Genomic DNA, 26,521 nt, shown 5'->3' with positions numbered 1-26,521 from the left:
CCAAACTGATCAAATTTTTGTTGGCAGGCTTGTTTTTACCTGATTTCGTTTGTAGCTTTTTCACTAATTGGCGGTCCTAACGGCTATAAAAATAGCAGCATATAGAATTTTAATTTCGATATTTCATTTCGGATTTGCATTTCATTGAAAGAAACTATCCGGATGCTGTACTGGATTCATTCCTGCCTTTCAGAAGGACCAAGTTGTGGAACTCACTACGATATTAAACACCGTTCGGAACATTTTCTCGAACGATTTGTTGTACATCAGCAGATCTTTTGTTCTCTTCCTCAGAACGCGTTCTGATTGGCTGGTGTTGACATGGGTCAAATGAGACAGGTTATTCAATAGTGTACTATTGAAATACTTCAATGCTGTTGCTATACACGTTCAAGTATCTGACATTACCCACCCGCCTTTTTTATTCTTTTTGTATCATTGCTCTAAATGACGGTGTGACTATTTGACCACACTTCACAGTATAGCTCCGGAACCGGAAGTCCGATCGGGATGAAATTCAAATGTGAAAATCTCTGAGCAAACCGAGTGACATTATTTGACACATGCACACACACATACATTGTTCAGCTAGGTGAACTGAGTCGAATGGTATATGCAGACTGACGAGCGTTCCGCGTCATTTGTGTCGGTACGATCACGTTTAAACTCGGTGAACCACCGACAAATCGTTGCTTTTGATGGACAAGAGTCCGGATAACATTTTTCAATCCATTATTTTGCTTGCACGGTGTTTTTATCCATTAAAAAACAATGTTTTATCAAAACACGAAACTCGGTTTTTTCCATTTTTTAAACAAACTACAAAACGACTTTACTCCAATCTCGATAACTCAGCTGTTTCTGGTCGGATCGACTTAAAATTTTGACCCGTTTCAAGCAAAGGTTAGTACTCTAGAAAAACGTGGTTACTGGTTTACTACGAGATCCATCTCTGCTTTAGTCTCGGGACTTATTGATCCATGTGTTATCAATAGGATACTAGTTTAGATAATATATGTTGATCGGGTATTGCTTAGCATAGATGCATGCAATTTTTTCTTGTTTCATCAGCTTTAACTAATAAGCCGTAATGTTTCACAAGGAAAGTGTGACACTGTCAGTTTAGTTTGAACACGTCCAACTAGAGCTTATGACTAGCAAATGACAACGTTTACGTATTTGGTAAAATATTACACTAGGATGCATTCATCAAAATTTGAATACATTTGCATGTGATTAAATGTGCAAAAAAAAACCATCACGCGTTTTGAGCTTTATGCAATAGTTAAATAGCGCGGTGACATTCCGTACGTCAATTCGGTATCGCGTATGTTTTGCTGTACACCTCTCATTGACACTGTGGAATACAGTCTAACACAATGATTCTAAAACATTTTATATAGCGGACCCCTTCGAAGCCATGGCAGTTCCGTTTAAAATTAATTTTACATGCGGGAAATATATGTACACTCTCTTACGTAAATTACACAGTCCTAATGAAAAATTACACTCACGAATGGGAGAAAATGATTATTGCATCGAAAGAAACAATATAATATGAAATTGCTTGTATGTTTTATTGACGCCTTAATCGATTTATGTTCTTTCGACGAATATTACATACAGTTCGAAAAATTCTTCGGATTTTACATCTAATAAGATGCACATGAATGGAGCGTCGAATTTCATTCAAATTTAGATTCAAGAATATGTAAAATCGTGTTATTTGAAAAATACATGCCGTGAAATCGAATGAAATAAAAAAACAAAAGATCGATGCAACTGTGCGAGTTGAACCGTAAAAACATTAGATCACGAAGTAAGTCAGTTAATCGCCTGAACCACAGAAGCACATATCCGTTTGGCTGTTAAACGGTGCATATAAATTCACACAGTGAGTATTGCGTACGAATGGAATATTGCATCATTTGAAAAATTAAGTAGTTATGAATTGTATCATTTGTAGAATTATGTCACCTGTAAAATTCATAACTTTTTTCTGTGTTAATTTTCCAATTGCACTTTCTCTAAATCGTGTGTATGTTCATAATGTGTTCTTAAAAAAGGATTTCTGATCAATTTTTTCTATTACTCAATCTAAGAAAATAGTTTTGGATTTGTTGATTTGCCTAATAAGTAACAAATTTTCAACATTGGTTGATAACTCTCAAAACTCAAAAGATAAATTGTACATGTTGTCTACTTTTCAGCGTAGAAAAAAAGAATTATTTTCAAGGATCCATATGACAATTGCATGATACTTGACGTTTCATATTGGGAATTCATTTCGTGACTGAAACTGTTCAAATATTGTAGTTGTGGCAAGTTATCTTTTTTATCAAAATTAAACATTCCAGTGAATAGCTTATAAGGTTCTAGTGGAATTGAAATTATACAATGACTGATAATACTGAACATTTCCAGAATGGATAACATCAGTTTTCACACTCCTCGATTTGGATACTTTGCATACGTTTTCAATATTTGTTTATTTTGCACCAATGGAGAGACCAAGTCGGTTAAGGACTGGTCGTATATATTTTTGCATGCTCTTCAACATCTAGCAGGTGTTACTACAATCAATGACAAATTCCAATCTACCATTAGGGAATTCAAAGATAAAAGCTCTCCTACCAAGTATCCGAAGAATGGGTCGCTGTTTTGATATAAATAGTGTTGATATTAGTATTAATTAGTTTAAGTAAACTTATCAAATCAAACTGTGTTTCAGTTAAACATAATAAGAGAAAAAAAATTAACAAAACTTTATCCGCAACGCTCAAACATGGAAATGTATTAGTACTAAATCACTTGAAATGTAGTAAATTAGTTATTAGTACTAGATCACTTGAATTGTTGAAATGTAACAAAACTGAAACAGTAAATATTTTATGTCAAAAATAATTCCATGCACTTCATTCATATCATTGTAAATTAAAAACTGTTACTTTTGTCAAAATGATGGCTAAGATAAGGAAAATTAGATTAGTACTAAATGTACTAAATATGTACAGTGACATCTGAGTTATTTAATTTCATGTCTAAATATCTCCAGAACGGTTACTTTTAGTAGGATGATTACTAGCAGGTGGAACAAGGTTGTACGGGAAAAACACTAAAAGGTTTATTATCATGCACCATTAAACTTTTCGTGTTCCTTTTGGATCCCATAAGAACCGTGTTTAGCTCGATCGGTGAAACCTTATTTTCGAATGGGAGGTTTAAATTTTGTATGAAATTTAGTATAGGGATACTGACACCCAAACATAAACTTCAAACCTAAGGCGAGGAAATATAGTTTCACCGATCGAACTAAAATTTTGTACGGTTCATATGGGACAAAAAAGGCGTACGAAAAGTTTGGTAGAGCTGAAATCAAAATTTTGTCCACCCAAATGATTACTAAAGGCGAATTGGTTGTGAAATAATATTCTAGTGTTTGATTAACTTTTAGCTGTAATTTCTCCACTTTCAAAAGATTCAAATAAAATTTAAACCGAATGGTTTGAAGTAAAATTATTTAAAAAAAAATTTAAATAAAATTTCATTTGTTTTTTTTTGTTTGGTTAGTGAGTTAAAAAATTGTTGATTTTTGTTATTGAGTGAAGTGTCCTAGGAAAACTTTTTGTACAATCCCAAGGTGTCGAGTCACAAAAATTTAAAGAAAAACGAAAAAATACTGCTAAAACCTAATTCCTCCAAAATTGCACGTCCAAATAACTCGAGATCCATACAGAATAAAAAACAATGGAATTTACATGACATGTAAATCAATAGTACTATGGAACAGACATCAGTTGAATCGAACATCTTATTAAAACGATGATCGATGTAAAATTGAAAAAAAATAAATTGGAATTTCAATGAACAAGAGTGTATATTAAAAAACGTGATTAATCCACCTAGCAGTATTGATAGTCCACCTTTTTTTATCAATCCGCATGTGTTTTTTTGCATGAATATTCTTCGGTGTTTAAGTTTTCATTACATTATTTTAATGACCGTCGTTTTAAGCGACAATTTGAGATTGTAATCACTCATTACTCTGTAATGTCGAAACTGCAAATACAATCGAATTTAAATCTAGAAGTGTGATAATCGATTAAACATGCCATGATATGTAAGTTCCACTTTAGAGTTTACGGTAATTTAAGGTACTTCCAGAGCCGGTATTCAGGAACCAGCATAACCCAAACCGATTCGTATGGCCATATGACGAATAAATTACAGTTTTGAGTACAACTTTGAAGCTTAATTGGATAAAATTCATTAATTTTTGTATGTATGTATAAAACTAATTTTGTATATTAGTTAAATTCAATTTGAATTTTTGTTTCTGAAATTTGATTAGGCTTTTTTGAGAAAACGATTGAGCTTTGAGAAACGATTTTATACTGGGACCGGAATTCTAAAATCGGTATGGCCGCAGTCAGATAAATTCACCTGAATAGCTGTATAGTTTACATTTGTTTCAAAATATTTGAAAATCAGTGAAGACATCTTTGAGAAATCAAAGCACGAATTAAATTTTTAGCCGCCTTCTGATTCGACAACTGAATACCACTAAAACTGAAAAAAGTTAATATTTTTTTATCGACTATCCAAATCTGCTAACCCGATAAACCTGATTAATTTATGTGGAATAGATATTTTTATACTAATCACCCTGTATCCCCGAAACCGGAAGTTGGATCTGACTGAAGAGCAAGATGTTTTAAAGAATCTTGAAACTTTTCATTTGCATCTTAGATGATTCTTAGATTTCATTTGAATCTTAGATCGGTTCAGCCATCTACGAGAAGAATGAGTTACACAATTTTGATTTCGTTTCATATATCATCCTGTAGTTCCGGAACCAGAGGTCGGAACCAAACATAATTCAGGAATCTGAATTTGTAGAAAGGAAATTTTCAGAGAAAATTGAGTGAAATTATTTGTCACACACGCATTTGCTGATCTCGAAGAACTGATTCGAATGATATATGGATGTTATGTTCTTCCAGCATTTATTGCTGTAAGTAGTTTAAAACAAAATAATTTAAAAAAATTCTGCCATCATCTGGTTTATATATGTCATATTCGAACGATTATGTTGCCAAAAACGAGCCGTGCTAAAATCGGTCCGAGGCAAATTATCATGAAAAAGGATGCTGTACACAGTCTTTTTGGTACTTAGAAACAATTGTATGTAACAGAATAAAAAATCGTGTTTTCCGTTGCTCCCAAGCATTGCTTTGTCATACAGCGCTCAAAACTCCTACTGCTGGAATAGGGAGAAAAGTCGTTTACACAAAAATTTTGATATCTCCGTTAGAAATGGACGGATTTTAACAATCTATGGCTTGTTGAATAGGTATTATCGTGCGGAATCGAAGTCTGAAAACATATTCTGTTTTCAAGGTCAATTGTGACAGAAAAACGTGATTAATCCACCTAGCAGTGAGATGATACCTTTTTTTATCAATACGCATGTGTTTTTGCATGGATATTCTTAGGTGTTTTAGTTCTCATGACATTATTTTAATTATCGTCGTTTTAAACGGCAAATTGAGATTTTAATCACTCATTACCCTGTAATTTCGAAACTGCAAATCGTATCGAATTTCAATCTTAACGTGTGACAATCGATTGAACATTCCATGAGATGTCGAAGTAATTTCCACTTTAGAGTTTTTCGTCATTATTTATGGTACTTCCAGAGCCGGTATTCAGGAATTAGCATAGCCCAAAATAATTCGAATGGCCATAAATTATTACGCCAAACAATTTACATGAAATTTATAAACTCATCATCTGTAATTCCAGAATCGGATAAAATTCACCAATTTTGTATGGGACCTTAAGTCCTGTAATATTTGTTTTTGAAGTTCGATTTGGTCTTTTTTGAGAAAATGATTGAGCTTTGAGAATCGATTCGATACTGGAATTGGAATTCTAAAATCGGTGTAGCCGAAATCAGTTAAATTCACCTGAGCAGTGTGTAGACATCTTAGAGAAATTGTAGTGCGAATTAAAATTTGGGGGTACATTCCGAATCCAAAAACGAATACCGCTCAAACTGAAATAAATTTATTTGGTAATCGACTATCCAAATCTGCAAACCCGATAAACCTGATTAATTTATGTGAAATGGACATTTTTATACTAATCACCCTGCATTTTCTAAACCAGAAGTCGGATCTGACTAAAAAGTAAGAGGTTTTATAGGATTTTAAGACCTCTCATTTGAATCATAGATCGGTTCAGCCATCTACGAGAAAAATTTATTGCATTATTTTAATTTCGTTTCACATATCATCCTGTGGTTCCGCAATCAGAAGTCGGATCCAAACGTAATTCAGGAACCTTGTTTGGGAGTATACGACTTTTCATATGAATCTGAGTTTGTAGAAAACGGTTTAACCATCTCAGAGAAAATTGAGTAAAATTATTTGTCACACACGCATTTGCTGATCTCGACGAACTGAGTCGTATGGTATATGGAAGTCATGTTCTTCCAGCATTTATTGCTGTAAATAGTTTAAATCAATATAATTATGGAATTACTTCCAACTCGATAATGCTGGTATCATCTGGTTTACATATGCCATATTCGAAAGATTATGTTGCCAAAAATGAACCGTGCTAAAATTGGTCCGAGGCAAATTGTCATAAAAAAGGATGCTGTACACAGTCTTTTGGTACTTAGAAACAATTATATGTAACAGTATAAAAAATCGTGTTTCATGTTGCTCCCAAGCATTGCTTTTTCATACAGCGCTCAAAATTCCTTCTACTGGAATAAGGCTTACACAAAAATATCGATATCTCCGTTAAAAATGGACGGATTTTAACAATCTATGGCTTGTTGGATAGGTATTACCGAGCGAAATCTAAGTCTGGAAACATATTCTGTTTTCAAGGTCAAATGTGACAGATACTGTCAAAAAACTGAAAATTTTGACATAAAACTTCGTATAACTCAAAAAGTAAACATCCGATCTCAAAACCATTCAATAGCGTTCTGGGTGACGGGGAGACCTTTCATTTGCGACTAGTTTGATCAAAATTGGTCCAGTCGTCTCTGAGATCTCGACCTCTTAGTTGACAACACACATACAGACACACACACATACACACACACAGACATTTGCTCAGTTCGTCGAGCTGAATCGATTCGTATATGTCATTCGGCCCTCCGGGCCTCGGAAAACTTTTCGAAATTTTGAGCGAATTCTATACCTATTTTTTATATATATAAAAAAAGGTAAAAAACGCGTTTTGCTTTTAAAGTATGTTGAAATATGATGTAACTTTCCATGAAATTTTTCAAGGTACAATATGCCTTATATGACTGCATTTACAATTCTATTTTGATATTGTTAATGCTACATATTTTTCAGCAATGTGCATTAAACTTGCATTCAAAATGTATTAAAGCAGCCTTGCGATAACTTTTCATCGTGTTTTATATCGACATTCAATGCTTAATTCTGACACAACGAAACTTTAATGATACAAATGCAATGAAATTGAATTATTGCATTATATCAATGCCTTAGTGATGATTAAAAGCAGATTAGTTCCTTCATTTAAAACTAGACTAAATTTAACTTTATTTGGCAATATTTGTTCGAAGTACAGAAGTAAAATGAATTACCGACGTAAATTTGGCTTTCCATTTATTTCGAAATATTCGAAAACAACTTATGCATTCGTTATTTTATTTCATAATATTTTTAATAAGGCACACTGTCTTAGCTCTGAGATGCCGAGGGCTTTTCTTAACTGTACTTAAAACTAGGATAATTTCTTGAATTATAGTACTGTTGTATTTGGTTAACGTATCGGAAGCTGATTAGCACAACTCGGGAGGAATATGCATTGGTTACATACATGATAAGTGAAATGTAAAACACTATAATGCTGTTGAAGTGATAAAGTAAGATCTTTATTTTCCAAAAAAATAAACATGTCAAGTAACAAGTTCACTTACAGGTTCTGATACATTTTTAATTTTTTTTTTTAATTTTTGGTGGTTGTTTAAAGTCAAAACTGCGCTTTTTCTTTAAAAAAATCACCATTTTGTAGTTATAAAACCTCCCCAAAGTAACAAAAAACAGAAAACGTTTGGGTGTAATATTTTTCATGTAGAAAGTGTGTGCCAAACTTTAACACAGAATTGGTGAAGTAGTTTTCGAATGACGATGGACACGGACTATCAAAACCTGTTTTCGAGAACAACGCATTTAAAGTTTATTGCCTATAAAATCGAAAGAAACAGCCGGTAGGGTCTAGCACTTTTGAAAAATCATATTTTTATTTCTATTTTGTCATAACAAAACATTTCAAGAATGTTTTGTCAAATTTTCAAGTAAATCGAAGCAGAAGAAAAACGTTGGGGTCTGGTATTTAACATGTAGAAAATTGTTTTTTGTCACTTCGCAATATGAGGTAATAAATGGTAATAGTCCATGTCTTCCAGAGTTTTGTTCCGATAGGTTTCTAAGAATATTCTTGAAATGTTTTACTATAAGAAAATACAAGGAAAAAATAAATCATTTTTCAAAAGTGTTAGACCCTTCCCGGACCGAAGAATTAAGTTGAGTGTTTAAATGACGATTTTACAAACGCCTTTAAATTGTTTAAGCTGCAACTAATTAACTTTTGAAAAGTAAGTAATGAATTCAACGCCTAATGTTTTAGATTATACGAACTCAAAAAAAAAAAATAATATGAAAAAAAAGAGATGCGTTTTTTATTTTATTTTTTCGATTAGTTTTCTAATTCTCGAAAAAGCAGTCAGTTAGTATTGAGAGTCTTAAATCAAATACAACAATTTGAAGATCATCTGTTATTACAAAATTATTGCCTTGTCATACTGAAGTCGTTTTGTAAGTTTCATTCATATCGGATCAATTTGATCCTATTTTTTACACTTTTTCTTCTATCAGTTTCCAGAATTGTACAATTGAGTGACTGCAAACACACCCCGAAAAACAGAAAACAAACAACAAACCACCTACCTTCGTATAATCGGAATCGGGAACGAGTACCGACAGTCGTCGGCCGCCCCCCGATGGTGCACCGGAACGGCCGGCAGCATCGGTGCCGGCAGAACGGTGGCCCCCAACGGTAGCGTCGTGTACGGCGGGGGCAGATGGCTGTGCAGAATATCCGGTATGATTTCGATCGGGGGTGGCCGAATCATCGTCGGCGGCGGTGGCGGTTGGTCCAACGGGTGGACATGCTGCATCCGGTTGCGCGCCTGGCGACGTTCGCGCCTTTCACGTCGCCGATGTTCCCGGGTGCTGAATTCCGACCCGACCGGGGTAGCCAGCATGAGCGAGGGATGGGAAGGCGGATGCGGGATACCACCGGTGAGGATGGCCGGATGGGGGAAGCTGGCGATCATCGAAGGATCTTCGGTTTGAGCCTCGGTCGAGATGTAGGTACGGTTGCCTGCCGGTTCGATGCGATCGATATCCGTCTGCTTGTACGAAGTAGTTTGATTCTTAGCACTATTCTTCACATTATAACTATGCTCGATCAGATTGGGATCACTTTGCACTACTGTGTTAGAAACATGAACCATTTGCTCTTCATTTGCACTGCTATTTACAGAATGATTTTTATCGATAATTGTAGGATTCAGATCAGCACTGTTAACATCACTGGGTGAGAATTGACTTTCCTCCGGGACATCCGGGCCGGTAGATACCACGGTACACTCCGGATCCTCACTAGGATCCGCCGCACTTTTCGGCGCCCCACGGTAGCAATTCACGATGCTTACCCCGGAGGACGCATTATTTACAACATCATTCTGCTCCTGATTATTAGTATCGACACGATTCACCTGGATGGTTAGGGTAGGTCTTGGTCCACCCTCACCGTGAGAGATTGCACCATCTGTGACGGTCGTCCCATCCGAGGACGGAATGTAAACACTGGTCCGGCTGCCTTCGGGTGCCGCTGGCACGTTTAGCCGCATGATATCCACGAACCGATCCCGGACGCTGCGACCAAAATCTCGTAGATTATCCAAAGCCCTACTGGAACTACCACTGGCACTGCGGCTGTTATTGTCACTGGCACTGAAAATCCGATCGATCGTCGGTCGGTCGGTCGCAGCGAACAAACGACGCTCCGGCGCGGCAAGATCACTATACGCGTATGCTTCTCCGTTCACTATCCGCACACTACTAAACGGGGCCCGATCCGAACCATTCATCGGAACCGCAGTCGATGTTGGTGCTGTTCGCCAGTCCCTACCATCAACAACAAGCCTGGCACCATCAGCTGCTTCCACGGCAGCACCCTCACATTCATCGTCACTGTGGTGGTAGCCGTTTAACGGGCCCATGTTTTGCTGGTTCCACTTTGTCCGTTCATTCCGACTGCATCCAACATGACGGTGGTGTTCATCCTGCAGTTGCGTGTTCGTGTTGGTGTTGGTGGAACTTGAGCCAGTTGCATTCTCTACAGTATGCTGTTCCGATCGTGGCCGTTGTTGTTGTTGATGTTTTGAAAAATGTAGGTCTCCAACGTTGCCGCTATTGCTGCGCATGACTGGCTTAAGTATTGCGGAAATTCTGCATAGGCCGTTGTCGTTATTGTCATAGCTGTAGTAGTTGTTGTTATTGTTATTGTTGTCGTTTACCAGGTTGCAACCTGATGCCGCCGAGGACGAAGATGACGAAGACATAGACGAAAAATGCCTCTGCGACTGTTGGGCCCTCAGGTAGGCACTACCACCAGCGATCGGTGTGCTGGGATAAACCTGCAGAAAAAGAGGAAGAAAAGAAAAAACAGAAACAGCATAAAATAGCAAATTAAAGAAGCCACGGTTCAAGAAAGAAAATCTGCACAACACCGTTTGGGTGGCTGGAGGCTGGAGATGGAGCTCATGCAGAACGATCAAGCCTGCACCGACCGCATGATTTACTGCCTCGCGTTCGTCGGCCGGCCCGGAAAAGGGTGAGTGAGAGGGTGTTTTGTTTTTGCTTGCTGAACCCCAAAAACAAAAGCGTTGCGCTGCTCTGGATACCGAAAACCTGATACCGACCTGAGGACAGCAAGACTGGTATCTTCTTTCTGACCCACGCCCTCCACAACCTCGCCCCCCCCCCCCCTTTAGTGCATTCGACATGTTCGGCACTAAGCCTCACAGCATTTAGGAAGGATGGAGCCAACCCACAGCCAAACGGAGCTTGTCGAGCAAGTTGTTTTCGTTGTTTCTCTTTGCCAATTGCTTGCTCTGCGAGATAGTGCTTTGTTTTGCAACATTCTTGATTCAATTTTCTCCCTTTCGGGATTGCATTTCGCTAGCTGTGTTTCTGTCCTGCCCTGGGCCGGTTTTGCAGGCTGTGTAACCTCCATTTCAAAACCGGGTTATGCGATGCATCTTGTCCATACTTCTCTCTGCTCTTGCCGACGGATGGCACAGCTTTTCGCGTTACGACTGCGAACAAAAAAAAATTGGGACAATAATTTACTTGTTTCGTCGTGGTTCGGTTCTGTCCGTTCGACTCATGTTCCACGGTGTGGGATATTTTTTTCTACCTACTTCATGAGCATTATCTTCGGCATTAGGCTTTGCCAGAACTGATGAGTAACGGGATGCGACACGGGTTAAAACATAATCGTAAAATCGACTCATTCAGTCGCAATCGCTCTTGGCAGCCGTCCAAATGAGATTATTTTTCTGGCTTTGTCATTACGGCAGAGCCTTCCGAAGTCAAACGTAAATAAGTTCAGTGACTGCTACTAAGCACATCCAAGTATTTATCTGTCTAAGTCGAATCACTGCACGTGTGTTAATGTTGTTCTCTCTTCCGTATGCTCTTATGTCCGTAGGGCTTTCAGGGATTAATTACACAAACGGTGATATCAGTAAGTGATTCAACCGCACGTGATACTCGAATCATGGTACAATGAACTTCACTCGTGTAAACTGAGCAATGATGCATTAATACATTAATGGTTAAAACTTGAATGTCCGTATTGTGCCCATGGTTACATTATCGATTTGAGGTCTGTTGCGTGTGCACCGCAATTATTTTAATCCATGATAGTGTTCCACGAGCCTTCAATAAAAATATTCGTAAATGGTCTGCAAGCTTTGAGCAAAAAATTTTGATCTGGGTGTTAGGTTATAGAACTGATAGCATTCAAAATCCTACTGGTTTCGATTGATCCGAGACCATCAATTTCGAACCCACGGTAGAGCTAATTGAAATTAGGCAGCAGCTGACGAAAATTTGAACCCAAATTAATGAAAATCATTTCAGTTTCTCTAAAGGAAAGCGATGATATTTCTTTAAAAAAAAGGCGGGTTGGGTAATGTCACAGATATAACTGGAGGACATGAATACGAATAAAACTGACATATTTCTTTCTCACTTCCGGATAGAGTTAATCATTCGTATTAGATTGTGTATATTTTGCAACTTTCATTGCTTCGCTTCCAGAATTTTTACGATGCATCTATACTACAGTACGACTAATTGACGGCAAACATATTCTACCATACAATTAAATAACACGGAACAAATACAGTTTTGTAGATTTAGATACTAGTAGAAATACTCAAAATCCTTTGGAAATATTTGAGTGGTTCTAAAAAACCACTTTGCGTTATTTGTCCAATGTTTATAATTGTTAAAATTTAAGAACTAATATATAAATCTGGGGCATGCTCCGAATTCAGCTGCAAATTTTCGGAATCTATTCGGAAAAAACCCAGGACATAAATTTAGTTCTAGAAGTAAGGTACTGAAGTTATTTTTAGAATTTTTCAAATTGCGTTATAGAACTGAATTCAGTTCCAGCGTCTAATTCCAGAAATCATGTCCACAATTTAGTTCCAACATATAGGTTCTGAATTCTAGAAACGAATGCTGAGACTGAATTGATGAATTAAATTCTGAGATTCAATTCAGGAATTAAAGTTTTGAATTCAGTTTTTAAATGAAGGTTCGGTGTTCAGACCCAATACTTAGTTTCAGAATCCAGATCTAAAATTCATATCCTGAATTTTGTTCATGAATTCTGAAAAATCCTAAATCATATCTCTGGATTCGAATCCCTGAATAAGCAATTGAATTTGAAACCATTTTGAAAATCCTGAAATAGGATTCAGTAATAGAGTCATAGTTTTAAATTCTGAATCTGTGATCTGGAACGAAATTTGAAATAGAAGTATGAAACTAAATTCGGAACTTGAAACTACAAGGATCAGCCCGATGGGGTTATTCGAGCCATTGATGTGGAACAAGGAAACCAAAATTTCTAATGATCGACATTTTCAATTAATCGTCACACTTTTGAATCCGAAAATGCACGAGAGTCTGCGAACCCAGAATGTAGACTCTATTTGTCGCGATTTGAATTCGTTTTGTAGCCGACGAAATTACATCAATAGCCCAAATGTATGCAAATATATGTTTGTACATGATTGCGATACGAATATCGATATTTAAGCTTCTCTTCCTCAAGCTTGTATTCAAGTTTTGTATGCAAGCAGTTATTTTTATAGCGGTTCTCTACCTTTCTGCGATTTCGATTGAAATGATAAACTTTTTCTCATTATCAATCGAGTTCATCTTATATGAATTAGAAATTAATCTTATGCACTCAAAAGCGATGCTTTCCCTTTGATATTTCGCTTACTAAAAAAAACCGTCGACTATGACAGGGAAATCCGGTATGCTGGAGATTTTTTGCAGACAAAATAGGACACTGCTAGCTAATAATCATTATTTCAATGATATACAATTAAAAATACATGGCTATGAACATTCAAATCAATACGTAGAAATATTTCCAATCAAATGGTGACATAATATTAATAATTGATACAAAATTGACTGAGCTGTAATTGTTCAAAACCTGACCACATTTTTCTTGAGTTTCTAATATATAGAAAACAAAAATGTGTTCCACATAAAAATTAACTTCAGAATTCAGGTAAACCAGAATCTAGGTTCTGAGGTTAGTTCTTGAAATTTAACTAAAAATTCAGTTCTCTACTACTGCTGGTTTATTGCTAGCCTCGACGTCTGATTGCGAAGAAGAGCACCACCTGAGCAAGTTTTCACCACCTCATTATTACTGATGGTGGTGAAGAACATCAGCACGATATCCAGTTCCGTCTAACGTACTAGAAAAAATGAATAATTCTCGGTCAGAAAATAACTACTACATTCGGCCAGTTGAACACCGCAACAGATATGTGCCTGACTACCTCAAAACCGTCGTCCTGGTGCGAAAAAGACAAGCAAACGAGATGAGTTTTCCTCGTTGTTTCCAAAATATTAAGAAAAAATAGATTTTGAGTTATTTATGGATTTTTTACACTGTTGAAAATTTAATCACAAATTCCTGATTATATTGCTGATAGCATGGAGAAAAAATTATGTTGTTGCGTTAAGTATAACAAGAGATATTCACGATCAAAAACTTCTCATTCTCCCAGAGGTTAAATGTTGGCGCCCCATAGTAAAGTAAGTCGTATTCACGACAAAAAATAAATTTGAACCATGGAGTACACGCTTACTTGTGGCTACCCAAAATTGAGTTAAAAGTCACCCAATTTCGCAAAAACCATACCTTCCCATAATTGAGTAGAACGGGATCTACGCAATTTTGGGTAAATATGCTTTTCGCAAAATTTGAGTAGAACTTACTTTCTATTGTTGACATTTGTAAATGAGTATCCGGAACAATCTTGCATCTTTTGGTATTACCATCAGACAACCACGCACGGGGCATTGGAAATCTATTCACAATGTACTTATATTTCACAATGAATACATGCATAAACATTATGTATTTTACTTACTAACTAGAGCCTGATACGACTCGCTGTCCACACAACTTTTTATTTTCTCCATCCTAAAAACACTTGAAAATTTTGTACATGAAAATATCGATCGGCGCAATTAGGCAATTTTGCTCAGTGATAGTTTTAAATTCTACTCATTCTTTGACATCTGTTCACAGCTGACGAAAATGAGTACTTTCGATTCACTCACTGAATAGCCACAAGTATGCGTGTAGGTAATCCCAGAGACATAACCGCAAGATTGACGTAGGACTGCATTCGAGATGGGTATAGATAGCAATCCTCCTTCTTAGTACCGGTCATTAAATCAGGCTCAAAATCAGACATACGTAATTATCGAGGAATTGCCATTATCTCGTGCATTCCAAAATTATTTGAAAAAATTATCAATGGGAAAATATTTCAACAAGTAAAAAATTACATAACTCCAAAACAACATGGCTCTTTCAAAGGTCGTTCTACGTCAACAAATCTCCTGGAATTCATTACATCCACTTTGGAAGCTATGGACAATGGAAATTATGTCGAAACTCTCTATACTGGCTTCAGCAAAGCTTTCGACAGAATTGACATACCATTACTACTATTCAAAATTAAAAAATATGGCATTGAACAAAAACTTTTAGAATGGCTTGAATCATATCTCACAAAACGTGAACAAATTTTACACTATCAAAACACATACTCCAAATCAATAAATGTCACTTCAGGTGTTCCCCAAGGTTCACATTTAGGCCCTCTCGTTTTTATCTTGTACGTAAACGACATTTCCTTATTACTCAAACATCTAAAAGTACTTGTATATGCAGACGACATGAAGCCCTTTATGGAAATAAAAAATGCTGTAGATGCTGAAGTATTCCAATATGAAATTAACGTATTCAACATTTGGTGCAATAAAAGCTTACTCCAACTAAACGTTAAAAAATGTAGTTCAGTAACGTTAAGTAGAAAAATCATGTCTCCTACTATTAACATATATTTAGGAAACCAACCTGTAGAAAAATGTGAAATTATTAGAGACCTAGGAGTAATTTTAGACTCAAAACTTACTTTCGTGGAGCATTATAATACAATTGTCAATAAAGCAAATAGTATGTTAGGCTTCATGAAACGTTTTAGTCATAATTTTCAGGACCCTTACACAATAAAATTATTATATACAACATACGTCAGGCCAATTTTGGAATACTGCAGCATAGTATGGAACCCACGTACCTCCGTACACGTAGAACGCATCGAATCTGTTCAAAAACAATTTATACTATATGCGCTTCGTAGACTAAACTGGACTACATTTCTTCTTCCATCATATAAAGCGCGTTGTATGCTCATAAACTTACAAACACTAGAAGAACGCAGCAAAGCTACAATGCTTCATTTTATCAACGACATTATTTCTCAACGAGTACAATCTGAATCATTGCTTTCACAACTAAAATTTTATACTCCTAGTCGCCATCTCAGAAGTCGTCAAATATTCTCGAAAAAAAATTTAAAACAAATTATGCCAAAAATAGTCCTATTTATCAAATGATGCGCTTTTATAACGAAAACTGCCAAAAAATCGATCTAACTATGTCCAGGAAACAAATAGAAGAAAAATTGAAACCAAATCGTAGAAATAATGTGTAGCATATAGGAAACCATTGTAACTTTTTTTTGTCTGTAGTCTACATTTGTTTGACGAATAAATAAAAAAATAATAGAATTGATTTGATACCATTTGATGTTGAAGATTTGTAGTATTAAAAATGATCATACGGTTTCATCTTCTATATCTTAGAAATAACTGCTTTAAGTTCCGCCCATTTTAGTTTAGTTTTCAAAACTAAAGCATTTGGAAAGTTGCTTCATGAGAGATTTCCGACATGAAACGGTTCTAATGTTGTTTGGGATTCATTTCTAGTCCCTAAATGGGGCCCCTGTGGAATTTTCTCCCATATCAAACACTGCTCGGTGCATTTTTGTAGAACTCAAAACAACTGAATGTTGGTTTTATTTGCATTTGTTTGCGAACGGTTCACTAACAGTTCGGCTGAAAAGTTCGTATCGTTTAATAGAAACACACATTTTTTTGCCAAAATTCGTTTTCATTATTCAACATAATTGCCATCAGAGGCGATACAGCGATTATAGCGATCTTCCAACTTTTCGATACCATTTTTGTAGTACGATTTGTCCTTTGCCTCAAAATAGGCCTCAGTTTCAGCGATTACCTCTTCATTGCTTCTAAATTTTTTACCAGCGAGCATTCTCTTGATGTCTGAGAACACGAAAAAGTCACTGGGGGCGAAATCTGGAGAATACGGTGGATGAAGGAGCAATTCGAAGCCCAATTCGTTCAATTTCAGCATGGTTTTCATCGACTTGTGACACGGTGCATTGTCTTGATGAAACAAAACTTTTTTCTTCTTCAAATGAGGCTGTTTTTTTGAAACTTCGTCCTTCAAACGCTCTAATAACGCTATATAATAGTCACTGTTGATGGTTTTTCCCTTTTCAAGGTAGTCGATGAAAATTATACCATGCGAATCCCAAAATGCAGACGCCATAACCTTACCGGCCGATTGTTGAGTCTTTCCACGCTTTGGGTTCGGTTCATCGCGTGCAGTCCACTCAGCTGACTGTCGATTGGACTCCGGAGTGAAGTGATGGAGCCATGTTTCGTCCATTGTTATATATCGACGAAAAAAATCGGTTTTATTTCGATATAACAGCTCCAAACACTGCTTAGAATCATCAATTCGTTGTTGTTTTTGATCGATTGTGAGCTCACGCGGCACCCATTTTGCACAAAGCTTTCTCATATCCAAATATTCGTGAATAATATGTCCAACACGTTCCTTTGATATCTTTAGGGTATCAGCTATCTCGATCAACTTCACTTTACGGTCATTGAAAATCATTTTGTGGATTTTTTTTTACGTTTTCATCGGTAACAGCCTCTTTTGGACGTCCACTGCGTTCATCGTCTTCGATGCTCATATGACCAGTACGAAATTTTGCAAACCACTTACGAATTGTTGCTTCGCCCGGTGCAGAGTCTGGATAACACTCATCAAGCCATTTTTTGGTATCGGCGGCACTTTTTTTCATCAAAAAGTAGTGTTTCATCAACACACGAAATTCCTTTTTTTCCATTTTTTTCACAATAACAAAAGTAGCTTCACTCAAAATGCAATATCTCACAAACTAATAATCAGACAGCTGTCAAATTTATACACGTATCTTTTGAAGGTTGGTACTAACTGAAAATGGTGTGGATTTAATTCTAGTGGCGCCCTCACATAGAAACGATACGAGCTTTTCAGCCGATCTGTTGTACTGATTATTTCATCAGAATTTTTCTAAACGGACTATTTTTAATTCCAATTTTCATATTTCAAAGAAGAGTAATTGTATTAGTCCTTTGGGAAACCCTTAGAAAGGCCGATTAATTAATTTTTCTGCTTCGCTCACATTTCGGTGTATTTTTCTTGAATGCAAACGACCAGCAGCTCAATGATGACGAAATCGCTCATGTATTTCAATATTTCATTTATTTCAATATTTCAGTGAAAGAAACTATCATAATGCCGCCGGGTTTCATTTCTGGCATTCAGAAGGATCAAACTGTAGAATTTCCTACGATATTAAACACTGTTCGGAACATTTTTCTCGATCGCGATGCAGCAAAATGATAGCTAACGGTAGTTTGGTGTAAATTTCGCATAGAGAGAAGTGCACAAAGATAATCAAATTATTCAAGATTTGTATTAAACTGATGCTTGTCATCTTCGATTTCTAAAGAAGCAATCTTAATGGTTCTTTAGATAACGTTTGAATTTTGTATAATTTTCTCCACATAGAAAGACCAAAATCAGAATTTTGGCAAAAAAATTAGTTGATCTTCTGATTTTAGTTACTTATTTTTTGAGACAACTAAAAAAATCTTACTTTTGCTAATTTAGATTTTTTAATTCTCATTCCCTTAATAATAATAAAATATTTGTTGAAATGGCTATTTTTTAGTTGAATTCACCAATTAAACGTGCTGTCATTTCTTAGCTAAGGCACACTTCATTTCCATTAAACTATTTTTTTAGTTGAATTAAAGAAATAGAACATTGTTTTTAACCAACATAAATGGTTTCTGCATTTTTCAGCTATATTGCGCTCTGTCACCGAAAAAACGTACCGTAATAAATACTAGCCACTAGATGGCACACAACTACCGAAAAAAATTTCAGTCTCGGTTGTCTTTTCTTTATTGGCAAGTACAAATACGATGTTGCATTGGAGAAAAAGACATAAACGGAACATAAACTTATTTTTAAATTTTTTTTTTCTTCTAAATCGCTGTTTTGTTCATTCGACTTCGCGAAATCGACTCTCTTACTGAAAACTTTGAGCACTTGGAAAACGAAAACCGAATACAAGTAATACACCCGACGGCGTGGTCCGGAAGGTTAGCAGATACAAAAAACATCATTTGGCATATACTATTAGAGTGCAACATTAGAAACTCACTTCACTGTTCCGCGTAAAAACATTATTATGCATAAACGTTTGAAATGCGCACCAATTCTGAATAAATACATTTTTCACTAAGAGTTTACGGCATTGTCACATATCGGTTTAGAAATTTAAATATGGATGTATCGTAAAACATGCAAAAAACATCAAAACAATTTGCAAGCAGTTTCAACCAGACTGTCCTTTATAGCTTTTTGATAGATTGTTTTGGTTTGACACTTCTCATGAGTTCTGGTTAGTAAAATTGTTAATAAAACCAATTCCATTTTTGTTTTCTTTGTGCTGTTCTTCAGAAATGATGGTGACAGATAAATAGCGTTAAATTTTCTGATTTTAGTCATAAAATAAGTTATCAATGAGAATTTCGTGTTGGATTGAAATATTACTGGTTTGTGTCCAGGATATTCGCCAACTAAACACATTCTCTAAAATTAAGAGTTTTTTTCAGCAAAGTAAATTCTCAATTTTAACTAATTACATAGTTATTTTGGAAATTTTGTTGTTTAAATCAACTAATTCAAAAACAGTCATACGGATTAGGCGCAGAGCTAATTTCGGTCGTTCCGTGCATTGTTGTCCACTTTTCGTTTTCTTTTTCTCCGATGCAAAAAACGACCAGAAGCAGGATGACGCATTTGCTGTTGTTTGAAACGAAACTTACACTGCGAATGTTTAACAGCAGATATGCTCACAGAAGAACAAGTTGTAATTTTTCTGGGTTTGGGCTTAAGGACATACTCATACTACTTATATTTTCAGAAATATTACTAGAAAACTTTGTCAAGAATTTTGTTTTGAAACTTGAATGAAATCAAAAACTAAACTACCATAACCATTTTTATTTTTAAAACATTTATGTCAAGTTAATATAGATAATAACCGATTCGACCGGTTTTTGCAACATTTTGTATGACAGTTTGAAAGTTTTGACACTCCACGCCCTATGATTTCAGAACCGGAAGTCGGATCAGGAGAAAAAGGCACAGTATCATTTAAGACACTGCCAGCTTGAATTTGAATCATGATTTGTGGAAATCGGCTCAACAGTTTCTGAAAAATCGAAGTAAGTTCCGTTTTTGGAGCATTTCTTTACTATAACCGGCGCGTTCGGAAGCGGAAACTGGGAACTAATAGTCCCGAAGTAGATTTATATATCCACTAACTAACAAGGTCTACTAACTAGATAAATTTACTAGTAAGTTTTGTAAAAATTTGCACCTCGTTTCGCCATCTATTGTGAAAAAAATACTCATGAAAATGAAAACGATTTTTCACTTATCGCGCTGTAATACCGAAACCGGAAGTCGGATCTGAATAATTTTCCGAGAACTTTTCAAAGAATTTCAAGACAAAGGTCTCTGAAATTTCTCAACCGATTTTCACAAAATGCAAATAAAAGTATTTGCTTCTTGTGAAAATCGGTTGAGAAATTTCAGAGACGCATTTTCGCATAGATTTGCACATATTACTTTGTGATTCCGGAATCGGAAGTCAGATACAGATAAAACTCAATCCCAAGCTATGTTTGAGAGAATCGGTTAAGCGGTGTTTGGAAGAAATCTCTGAGAGAAATAATTGCCATTTTTTTTACCTTTTTTTGGTTCATATCACACTGTAATTCTAGAACTGGAAGTCGGATCGGGATAAGATTCAATAGCAGTCTATGAGACTATAAAACCTTTCATTTGAAACTGAGTTTGTGAAAATCGGTTAAACCATCTCTGAGAAAATCGAGTGACATTATTTGTCACATATCATAGACATACATACCTACATACACACACCTAAACACATAGACATTTTGTGATCTCTACGAACTGAGTCTCCGTTCAAAAGTCGATTTTCACAGTGCATTGCTTCTCTATATAAGAAAGGTAATAACCAATCTGCTCTAATGCTTTTTGTTTTTAGCATATCGAAAGGATATGCAATCGTTGTGAAAACCAAATTTACCTAGTGTCATATACCATTTGACTCAGTTTATCGAGATCACAAAATATCTGTGTGTATGCAGGTATGTGTGACGAATAATGTCACTCAAAGATGGCCTAATCGATATTCGCAAAACTCAGATTCAAATAAAAGGTCTTATGGTCCTAGAGCTTGCTATTGAATTTCATCTCTATCCGACTTCCGGTTCCGGAGCTACAGGGTAATATGTGCAAATCTATGAGTAAATGCGCACTCAATATTCTCGAAATTTCCTGAACCGATTTTCACAAACTAAGCTGCAAATAAAGGGGCGAGTAGGATCTAACACTTTTGAAAAATCATTTATTATTTTCTTTATATTTTTTAATAGTAAAACATTTCAAGAATATTCTGTGAAATTTTCATGCCTATTGGAACGAAACTCTGGAAATTTCGGACCTTTATCTATGGATATTTCATTTTGCGAAGAAGCAAGAGCTCGTCGCACAGGGCCAAGATTTCTACTTCGATTAACTTTAAAACTTGACGAAGCATTCTCGAAATGTTTCATTATAATAAATTATAAAAGAAAAAATATGATTTTTTGAAAATGTAAATGAGTAATAAATTGTTTTCTTAGATTTTATGGACAAAAAACTTAAAACTCGTTTTTCTCGAAAGCACGTTTGGAAGTCCGTGTCCATCGTCATTCAAAAACTACTACACCAATTTTTTTCAAATTTTGCACACACTTTCTACACATAAAAAACCAAACCTAGACGTTCTTCTTTTTGTTATTTGTTAGTTTTGAGAGGTTTTACAGATACCAAATGGTGGATTTTTTCGTGATAAATCGTAGTTTTCACTTTGAACTACCCCCAAAAATTAAAAAAAAATAAAAAATATAACAAAACCATTACTCTAACTATGCTGCGTTCATTTGTTCACATCTGATTAGTCTGCGCTGAGATACAGCTGAGATAACATAAATTAAAACAAAAAAAAACAAATATATGAGAAAGGTAAATATATTCAAGAGAGTAGTCTTCCTGGAATAACGCGGGGAAATGAACTTATACGTTATTTCAAATATGATAACTTTTAAAAGTATGATTGCAATTTTTTCCAGAATTATCGTTCAACAAAATAAATTCTAATGTTTTGCATGATAAAAAGCATCATTCGAACAACATTTTGTAATTTTTTCATTGAAAAATGTTGAGAAATAAGTCGGTGAAGAGGTATTTTTGAGGACGCTTATGAAAAATCATGATTTGCGGTGTCCACTGTATCTCAGCGCAGACTAATCAGAAGTGAACAAATGAACGCAGATTTTTCAAAAGTGTTAGATCCTACCCGCCCCTTGAAGGCCTTGAAATTCTTTGAAAGTTTCCCAAAAAGTTGATCCAGATCCGTCTTCCGGTTCCGGTATCACAGCACGGTAAGTGAAAAAATTTCATGAGTATTTGATCACAAATAATTGAGAAAAGATGCGCAAATTTTTATAAAATTTACTGTTAAATTCCTCTGGTAGGCAAATCTTGTTAGTTAATGGATATATAAACCTACATTTGAACTAATAGTCCCCGGTTTCCGATTACGAAAGCATCGATAATGAAGAAGAAAAGTTCCAACAACGGTGAAACCGATTTTCGCGAATCAAGATTCAAATAAAAATTTTCATTGTCTTAAAAGATTCATCTAGATCCGACTTCCGGTTCCGAAATTATGTGGCGATGAGTGTCAAAACTTTCAAACCGTCCCTTATGCACGCGCGCTCTTTATTTTGCGCTGAGACAAATTAATTCTCATTCTCTTTTTTTTTTTTTTTTTTTTAATAATTATTTATTGGAATATGAGTTAAAATTAAATTATTAAGATTCAAATTGGGTGTTCAGCCACAAGTGGTGACTTTTCAGCCCTATTATATATATGATTTGGTTATTACCATGAGGACATTATTTGCTTCCGCAATTCTGAGATTTTTGTGTAGGGAAAATTCTAAACCTACTTGTATTGTGTAATGGGGAAAAGGAACTTATATACTAACTTACTAACTAATACAGAGAGCGAATCGATTCAATTGAAGATTGCATCGATTTTTGTCGGAATTTGCTTATAATATTATGTGACATTACATCTAATGGTTCTATATTTGTGAGTCTGTGTAACTCATTTGTACTAAACCAGGGAGGACGCTTCAGAATCATTTTCAGAATTTTATTCTGAATCCTTTGAAGCGTTTTCTTCCTGGTGGAACAACAACTCGACCAAATTGGTACTGCATAAAGCATGGCTGGTCTGAAAATTTGTTTATAAATTAACAAGTTGTTTTTTAGACAGAGCTTAGAATTTCTGTTTATAAGAGGATATAAACATTTAATATATTTATTACACTTTGCCTGGATTCCTTCAATGTGATCCTTGAAAGTGAGTTTTTTGTCATACGTTAAACCTAAGTATTTAGCTTGATCAGACCATGTCAATTCCAAGCCATTCAATTTTAGAATGTGATTATTGTTTGGTTTAAGAAATAAAGCTCTTGGCTTATGAGGAAAGATAATTAATTGCGTTTTTGCTGCATTTGGTTTAATTTTCCATTTTGACAGATAATCACTGAAAATATTTAAACTTCTTTGTAGGCGACTGCAGATCACTCTTAGATTTATACCTGTGGCTAACAGACTTGTGTCGTCACAGAATAGCGATTTCTGACAACCAACGGGAAGATTTGGAAGATCAGAAGTGAAAATATTATACAAGATTGGAGCTACGCTCGAACCCTGCGGAACACCGGCTCGTATGGGTAGCAATTCAGATTTACAATTCTGATAGCTAACGATCAGTTAAATAATTTTGAATCATTTTGATCAAATAAATAAGAAACTGGAAATCAGACATTTTTGCTATTAAACCTTTGTGCCAAACACTGTCGAATGCTTTTTCTATGTCTAGAAGAGCAACTCCAGTGGATAACCCAGAAGATTTATTTGCTTTTATCATGTTCGTAACTCTTACAAGTTGATGAGTAGTTGAATGTTCATGACGAAATCCAAACTGCTCTGGTAAAAAAATTGAATTCTCATTTATATGAGACATCATTCTCAACAAGATAATTTTTTCAAAAAGTTTACTGATAGAAGAAAGTAAGCTAATTGGTCGATAACTTGATGTTTCTGCTGGGTTTTTATCAGGTTTCAGGATAGGAATTACTTTAGCGTTTTTCCATCTTTTTGGGAAGTAAGCTAATGAAAGACACTTGTTGAAAATTTTAACCAGGAGTCTCAAGGCAACATCGGGAAGATTTTTAATAAGAATATTAAAAATTCCATCATTACCAGGAGCCTTCATGTTTTTGAGTTTCCTAATAATTGATTTAATTTCATCAAAATTCGTCTCAATAATGTCATCGTGTGATAACACTTGAGTTGAAATATGATCATATTTCAGTGAGACTTCATTTTCAATAGGACTCATAACGTTCAAATTAAAATTGTGGACACTCTCGAACTGCTGAGCAAGTTTTTGAGCTTTTTCGCCATTTGTAAGAAGTATTTGATTTCCTTCCTTGAGAGCAGGAATTGGTTTCTGAGGTTTCTTAAGAACCTTAGAAAGTTTCCAGAAAGGTTTAGAATATGGTTTAATTTGTTCAACTTCTTTAGCGAAATTTTCATTTCGCAAAAGAGTAAATCTATGTTTAATTTCTTTTTGTAAATCCTTAACTATGTTTTTCATAGCAGGATCACGAGAACGTTGATATTGTCGTCGACGAACATTCTTCAACCGAATGAGCAGTTGAAGATTGTCATCGATGATAGGAGAATTTAATTTAGTTTGAGCTTTGGGAACTGAAAGATTTCTAGCTTCGATAATATAATGATTCAAATTATCAATTGCTGTGTCGATGTCCGCAGAATTTTCTAAAATAGTTTCATGATCCACATGATTTTCAATGTGAGATCTGTAATCCAACCAATTAGCTCTATGATAGTTGAAAATAGAACTAATTGGATTAATTATAGCTTCGTTGGAAAGTCTGAATGTTACAGGAAGATGATCTGAGTCAAAGTCAGCATGTGTAATCGGTTCACTACAAATGTGACTTTGATCTGTTAGAACCAGATCAATTGTAGACGGGTTTTTTACTGAAGAGAAACAAGTCGGATTACTGGGATGAAGAACTGTGAAGTAACCAGCTGAGAGTTGATTATGAAGTATTTTACCATTACTGTTATTTTGCCTACAATTCCACTGGACATGCTTAGCATTTAAGTCCCCTATTACGAAAAATTTCGATCGATATCTTGTAAGTTTTTGCAAATCGCCTTTAAAGAAATTTAATTGTTCGCCGGTGCATTGGAATGGTAAATATGCTCCAGCGATGAAATAAATTCCATGAATGGTTTCAACTTCGATTCCCAAGCTTTCAATAACTTTAGTATTGAAAGAAGGTAAAATTCGATGTTTAATTTGCCGTTGGACAAAAATGGCAACTCCACCACCCATTCCAGTAAACCTGTCAAATCGATGAACCACATAATGTGGATTACTTTTCAATTTGACATCTGGTTTAAGAAAAGTTTCTGTCACAATGGCAATATGGATTTTGTGAACTTCGAGAAAATTATAAAATTCATCTTCACTCGATTTCAAAGATCGAGCATTCCAATTTAAAATATTCAAATAATTATTTGAAATCACTGTTAAATTTTAAATTCATTATAATATTATTTGAAAATTTCCATCCGATTTGAAATGCTTCAAAAAGTGATGAAGTCGAATTCATTTGGATGATCATTTGAAAAAGTTGATCTTGTAGGTAGATCATTTTATTTTCAGTTATATCGCCTAAATCGACTTCATTTAAAGAAGCGAATGGCATTGAAGGAATATTTGTAGGTAGACTGCCATTAGAAGAAGATGATTTGGCCGGTCTACCTATTAATAAATTGTTTTCGTTAGAAGAAGAACTGCAAGGCGGTCCTGTGTTTTGATTATTTACATTAGAAGAAATAGGAGATAGATTTCTACCTAATATACCAGCATAACTGACATTAGAAGAAGATGATGACGAGGTCGATCTACCTGTCAATAAATTGTTTTCGTTAGAAGACGAATTGGCAGGTGCCTTAGAAGAATTTTCAGGTATATTCTGTAAATTTAAGGTCGTTGATTTGACTTGTTGTCTAAGCGAACGAGCGTTTAAAATTTTTTCCCTGACAGGACATTTCAAATAATTGGATTTATGATTTCCATTGCAATTTG

At 35.4% G+C, this 26,521-nt stretch overlaps 1 protein-coding gene across 4 annotated transcripts in view; it reads right to left on the bottom strand.

Moving 5' to 3' along the window:
* LOC131436051 (uncharacterized) overlaps nucleotides 1-26,521 on the bottom strand; it is a 413,969-nt gene that overhangs the window by 343,529 nt on the left and 43,919 nt on the right. For all 4 annotated transcript variants that reach the window (XM_058604495.1, XM_058604496.1, XM_058604494.1 and 1 more), the window contains one exon: nucleotides 9,006-10,762. In XM_058604495.1, the coding sequence (XP_058460478.1) occupies nucleotides 9,006-10,762 (1,757 nt within the window). The remainder of the gene's footprint in view (nucleotides 1-9,005; nucleotides 10,763-26,521) is intronic.

The sequence above is a fragment of the Malaya genurostris genome, chromosome 3 (assembly GCF_030247185.1).
Source record: "Malaya genurostris strain Urasoe2022 chromosome 3, Malgen_1.1, whole genome shotgun sequence".
In the NCBI taxonomy this organism is placed as follows: Eukaryota; Metazoa; Arthropoda; class Insecta; order Diptera; family Culicidae; genus Malaya; species Malaya genurostris.
Note: the sequence above shows the minus strand (reverse complement) of the source record. Positions and strands in the feature narration are given on the sequence as shown.